Genomic DNA, 6,566 nt, shown 5'->3' with positions numbered 1-6,566 from the left:
CACTCCAGGATTTTGCTTGTTGTACCTGGAGTGCTTTTCCATGCACACGACACAGATATGATTAGATAAGATATGATTAGAAATTACCGAAAAATCGGTACAGCGGTCTGGTGGGGTTAAAATATTCTGATGAGGAAGAGACTCAAGGAGAACCCAGAAGCTCTGAGCAAGTTACCCCGTTGTCTCCCCTCTGCACCAACATCAAGCAGTGGTCTGTGAAGAAGGCAATACCGGAAGCTGTGGCTGTCTGCTGCGCTTCTGTGTGATGCAATCTTCTGATGAGATTCTTACATGTTGAAAAGGACACGCTTTAATAATAATTAGTAGGGAGTATGTACCAGTGTGTAAATGAGTGTGATTTTATTTTTCATATGTGTCAGTCTGTAGAGTGCCTGGTTAAAGCAAACAGCCTTCTTAAAAAATGTACAGAAGCGGCAGATAATTGTTTTGGCTTGTGATTTTGACAGTGAGTGTCCTCTAAAATCAGAATCCATGGACTCAGCAAAAGCCCATGAGCTCTGAGCACCTGCTTTTCTTAAAAAAACCTGGGGTTTGGAATGACCATTTAACTCTGGAAGTACATGCATTTTTCTTTTAAGAAGAGTGTTGCCCAAATGCTATTTACAGTCCAGGGTCCATGGCAAGACCACAGATCTGAGAATGAAAAGTTCCCTCTTTGATTTTTAGACCGGCCAGATATCAAACAGACTCTGCTTTCCCTGAGGAGGTGGGAGCATCATGTTCCAGAGAGAAGCAGGGTCTGACCCGGGACCAGGAATACATGATACTCAAATTTCCTGAGCATTTGTTTCCTCTCCCATTAGATGCCAGAATCCTACCCCAAAAGGTCTTCTTCCTTCATCAGAAAGAATGATGAAAGGGCAATAGGAAGGCAGGACTAAGAACTAATATTTCATATTCCAAATTATAAGAATGCTAAAAATGTGCATCCTTTCCCCTGATTCAATCACTTAATAAGAAGCAGGCCACAAAGAGCAGAGCGTATAATTGTAACGGAAGTGAAAACTATCATTTACAGTACAATTCCCTCTTCCCCCGCCAAAGCCACTCTGCCCCACTTCCTCTATGTGAGACAGCCTACAGGTAAATGTGTGTGTCTGTAACACCATGTAGTCTCCATGACAACCTATAACAGGCACCTATTATACAGAAAAAGCCCTGAGGCTCTGAAAGGTTACCTAAGTAGCCCAAAATCACAGAGCTAGTCTCACTAGGGCTGTATTCTGAATCTAGGTTGCCACAGTCCAGGCAGAATGAGAGAATCTGTGTCCAACTCAGTGCAACTAATACCACGGCCCATGACTCCCCGAACCTGCAGTAAAGTTCAGACTAGAACGCAGCAGAGAACTCAGGGCCTCAGGCAAGCAAGTCTTTAAAGGAGTCTATCAATGTCATAGTGTGAATTCATATAATGAAAAGACAGAAAACACACAAGTCCCACCTCCTTTACCTAAGACCGTCTGGTTGCCAGAGGAGATCCTTAAAGACTCAGAGAAAAGGCGTTTCTCTCTGTTAGAAGTAGTTCAGTTCCAACTCTGAAAGTTGTGAATACTCCAGTGGAGAAGGACAGAGTTTTCACAATACATGTGAGCTCCAGTGCATTTACTATTTGGTTCAATGCCTTTAAAAAATCCAAAACACAACTGGGCTTGGGGAAAGAAAAAAAACAAAACAACAAAAAAAACTTGGCTTGAAACATGACCATTATCCCAAACCACCAGTATTTTTCCACTGCAGGGACAGGCCAGCAAAATCAATCATCGTCAGCCCCAGCTTATTTTTTTTTTAAAACTTAAACCTCATAAATTCAGAACCAAAATACCATGGAAGATGCATTCTACAGATAGTTTACTGGGCATATGATGTCAGGTGTTGTACTTGCTGAGGATGAGGTTCACAAAACCCAGGATACCTGTCCTCACAGACCTTAAGAGTCTAGAGCATTATTCTGGAAGCTTCTTTATTTAAAAGAGCCTATTTCAGATGAAAACTATCTCCATTACATAACTATGGCTGAAACTGGAAAAGAGACCCATGCTTTTTGGCAATATGAAAATCCTACTGGGAACACAAACTTCGTGCTTCTTTATATCTGCTCGTAAGAGATTGTTTTATAGGGTTCTTAACAACATTCTGAAGAGGTTACTAAGAGTAACTGACAAGGATCTCTGATTACCAGTTCCTTAAGGAAGAGAGAAGCCTATCAGGCTACTAAGAACAAATATTCAATGAACGCTTGCTGACTAACAAATTGCCTCAAATGCTCCTTGTTATGAAAAGAGAAAGCCATATTTTGGATTCCTCTCACTTTTGGTTCCAAAGGGCAGCTGAAACTTCTCTACAGACAAACACTGGTTGCAATTGCATTGCAGAAAGAGTGAATTTTAGATCATTCTAATTTACCACCTTTATTTTATGGATAAGAATGCCTAGAGCCAGTGACAGCTTATGGGGACAGACTTAGGGACAGGGCAGTCTCCTCACTCTAGGGTTGTGCACCAGTTTATACCACCCCATCCACCATTGTTACCTTGAAACAGGCCACCAGTCACTAAATTTTAGTTGCAAACTAATTTTTCTTTGGAACTCAGTTAAATTCAGCATCTACCAGGTAGTGAAATGCTTATCACAGGTTTAGCCTTCAGAAGGCTAGTTTGGGTGAAAATATACAGTAATCTCCTAAAAATAGGTTCCCTCATTTGTAAAATACTGAACACAGAAGATCCATTTCTAAAGCCAGATAATTTACCCCAATCAAAAAGAAAATTCAGTGCATTCACATACCGGCCGTCCATGGATGCTTTCATAGTATAGCAGAGCTTTCTGTAGAGCCACCTTCTCATTAGCAATCTGGTCTTTGGTCATATCCTGTGTAAACACAAGGACAGAGAAATGAAAGAGGGGGGAAACATTAGTGAACATTCCAACTTCTATTTTTAAGTTCAATGAATTTCCTAAAGGTCAAAAAGAATTCGCATACAACAGCTCCTCCTAGCTCTATCCAAAGATCACTAAAGAATGAACTCTTTCTGACCTCCTGCTAGAAATATGGATAGCACAGCAGAATCACCAGCTACCTGTATCTCCTTTGGTGGCAGCAAAGGTGCATTGAATATTGAGGTTAGCAAAGCTGCGAGGCACATGGGGCTTAGCTTAATGGCCCAAGCAACGACTACAGTTAAGGTTACACAGTCTCCAAGTTTCATCTATAATCCTTCTACCTCAGAGAGTCACCAAACAGTGTATTAACCGAAACAAGTTTGTTCTGCAATCTTTACAATAGAGTTCTCTGTTTTCAATTTGTAATCAAAAGCCAAAGCACCTACAGTTAAAACACTCGAAGTGGTTTCATCTGCTCCCTTAGATATCTAAAAGTGTGGAAGGTGAGGGTGTGGGAGGTTTTAAAAAGCGTCACTCTATCACTCTTCCACTGGGATCCATGTGGCATGCCCTATGTTTCTACTTCTACCATGTTGACTTGGATGGCTTAGGGATGAGCTTGGGGGTCTTCACAGAGTTATCACACCTTAATGTCCTCAGGACGGCTCGTTTCTGTCCGCTTCTCCTGGAGTTTCCTCTGGATGGATTCCAGCGTGGCTTCCACGGTAGGCTTTATTGCTTTATCTACCAGCTCTTGCTTCTTCTCATCTTCTTTCTCAAGTTGGGAACCGAAACTCTTCGGGAGTGTGTTGCTCCGCTGGCGCATTCTGGGGGTTAGGTCCTCTTCAGATACCTTTAGTTTTGACTCTAGTTGAAAAGATTTTGGGGAAGAGACATATGAGAATCGATGCCTGCTGAACCCAAATTTTTTCTGTGATGTCAATAACTGCTTAGCCCCGTGTTTTTTCAGAAAGTATCTCATTATAATATTAGCTGAAATCCCTAGGTTATTATATAAAACCCAAAAAATGATAATGTTTTCCTAGATTATCTGGACAGTTTCCCTAACCCTAATTCCTGAGAAAGCTTGGACTACTGTATTTAGCATCCATATTTTATCCATCAACCTGTTTGCTATTCTCAGAATGTGGTAGATATCTTCCTATACTCATTTCCTTAGTGTTTAAAGGGACTTATCAACAATCTAGTACCTAACTGCTGGCCAACTTTTTATGTATGACTTATATTCCTCACTTTGGAATTATTTTTACTTTGTATTCTATTTAGTTGTTTATATGACTTTATTGCCATAAAAGCCAGCAAAGTCTTTGAGGGATAGGGATGAAATCCTTTTTGTATTCATCTCTGTGTCTGTCTTCTAACATCACAGGACATAAAGCCATGGATTAAAGAGGTACTTAATGACTGTTGAATTGAAACCAACGTCTGTATATTAGTGATTTAGGGAAATGAAGAAATGTTGCAGAATTTTCATCTTATCTGCTCTGTGTTTAAGACCATGGGGAGACATAGAGAAGGTGTCCCCTGAATTCTGAGCAGAGGAACTTGTCTTTTCTGGAGTATTTCAGCAGTAGCACTGGGCATGAGGCGAAATCATGGATTCTGAACCCAGCTTATTTTACAGAAACCATGTCATTGGTCGAGAGCTGTGCCTACCTTTTAGTTGTTTTCGGAATTTGGCAAGATCATTTGTCCATTTCAGAACGTCTGGATTGGCTGCTTTGTCACTGTGGGAAGGCTGAGAGAAGGAAAATGAAAGGAAATGTTTTGGAATTAGGGCAGGAAAAAGACGAAGCATTTGATGATCATTTTGTTTTAAAAAGGAAGGAAATGTTGAGTCCCACTGGAATAAGAAATTAGCCATGACCAATCAGAGCTAACTTCACAGGTGTAATTCCATGATCCTTCTTTATAGCTGGCTATTTTTGATGCTTTTCAATAGTTCCTAAAAGGCAAAATGCTGGATTTTTATGATCACGGATTTCTATGAGCCCCACGGCCTCTTTCCCATTATTTGTCGAGTTCAACCTGTCAGGCTAACAGAATAGAGAACAGAGGGACACATGATATTTTATACCTCAACCACCTTGAAAAATGCCTTTTTGCCATTCTTGTGGGAGATACTAAGGATAGAGCTGAGAGCAGAATGAGGTCAGCACTAATGAAATTTTAGAAGATAATCTTGAATTAGGTTTTAGCCAAACAAAAAACTTCATTTAATGATTTTTCCCATTCCTGCTCACTGATAAATTTACAAAATGTAGACTAAAGCATTCAATTTATTTGTAAAGATACACTTGTGCAAATGCTGATACACGATGTTTGGGGTTTATCAGGGTTCACGATCCAGTTTTTATTGTCTTTTGAGATTCTCTAGAAATCTCTCTTAACCTTTATCACTTCTATGAGTTGTTGATAGGCTGGCATTTCATGTCTGGGGACAAGAGAGGATGAAGAAAACGCTGTGAGGGGGCACTTACTTTATACTTCCTCTCTTCTTCAAATCTGTCTTCAAACTTTCGAATCTTCTTTTTAAGACTCTGAATCCTTCGCGTGAGCTGGGCAGGTGTCAAGTCCTCGTGCTCATCATCATAGGACCCCAGAGAGGAGCTCCGCCGCCTGTGAGGGGCACACTTGGGTCAGCTCCCCTGAGCAGTGTCACTGCCTGCTGGGAAGAGCTGGGGGGGATGTGGACGCAGCATTGGAGGCGAGGGCGCAAACAGTCTCTGTCCTCTCGGATCATAGAAATTTGACACTAATTCACTTTGTGACTTTGAGCTCTGTATGTCCCACCTACTAAGTGGGTCTAACCTTCTCTAGCTTACACTTAAAATTAGCAAAGTTAGGACTGAATGTCTGCTGCAGACCTCAAAGCTAAATTTGAGAGTTTTGGAAAGGAGGTGTTAATGGAAAGTCAACGTGCGATGTTACAGTTGGGCCACAGTTCAGTTGAACAACTATGAGGGAACCTGTGTACTAGGAGGGAGAATTTCAAATATGTTCCTTCACAGACTTACAACTTGATTAAAGAAAATGACTGGCTATCGGCACCATTGCTCTCCTTTCTAATGATGATGCTCTTGCCTATCAGCAGCACAAAGAAGCATACCTCATGAAGGAATGGGAGTCTGGGGGAGAAGGAGGCACTTCCGTGTCATCCAGGTATTGCCTGCTCTGCCCATACGCGTAGAAGCGAGGCGAGAGCATGGGGTCGCTGTCTTCATCCAGAAGCTGACGAATCAGGCGCCCAGCCTGCGGGGAGAGGTGCGCTTCATCAGAGTCCACATTCTCCTGCTGCCATGAGGACAAAGTAGGGATGGGCTCTGGAAAATAATGAGTGTGAGGGGTCAAAATTGTTCTTCAAAGCACAACTGTTAGCCAAGTTTTCTGAATGCATTAGAAGGCACTGAATCTAAGAGGCAATGAATGGTTTCTCATTTGAGATTTAAGGTTCAGACTAGGGATACTATGTCACAACCAGAATCATCAAATGTATCTGACAGCCGTCATCTACCTTCTATCTCCATCCTCATTTGCTTTTATTTATTTATTTATTTTTAAGATTTTTATTGGGGAATTGGGGGGATGGGAACAGTGCTGGGGAATTGGGGGAAGGGGAACAGACAAGTTGCTGTCGTTTTGTT

At 41.5% G+C, this 6,566-nt stretch overlaps 1 protein-coding gene across 6 annotated transcripts in view; it reads right to left on the bottom strand.

Annotated features, from left to right (window-relative positions):
• The window catches only part of FAM13A (family with sequence similarity 13 member A), a 281,449-nt gene that overhangs the window by 18,775 nt on the left and 256,108 nt on the right, over nt 1–6,566 (bottom strand). For all 6 annotated transcript variants that reach the window (XM_019629843.1, XM_019629842.1, XM_019629841.1 and 3 more), the window contains 5 exons: nt 6,032–6,245; nt 5,403–5,541; nt 4,579–4,660; nt 3,548–3,768; nt 2,806–2,889 (listed from right to left, as the gene is read on the bottom strand). In XM_019629843.1, coding sequence (XP_019485388.1) covers nt 2,806–2,889; nt 3,548–3,768; nt 4,579–4,660; nt 5,403–5,541; nt 6,032–6,245 — 740 coding nt within the window. The remainder of the gene's footprint in view (nt 1–2,805; nt 2,890–3,547; nt 3,769–4,578; nt 4,661–5,402; nt 5,542–6,031; nt 6,246–6,566) is intronic.

Source organism: Hipposideros armiger, unplaced genomic scaffold, assembly GCF_001890085.2.
Source record: "Hipposideros armiger isolate ML-2016 unplaced genomic scaffold, ASM189008v1 scaffold_870, whole genome shotgun sequence".
Taxonomy (NCBI): Eukaryota; Metazoa; Chordata; class Mammalia; order Chiroptera; family Hipposideridae; genus Hipposideros; species Hipposideros armiger.
Note: the sequence above shows the minus strand (reverse complement) of the source record. Positions and strands in the feature narration are given on the sequence as shown.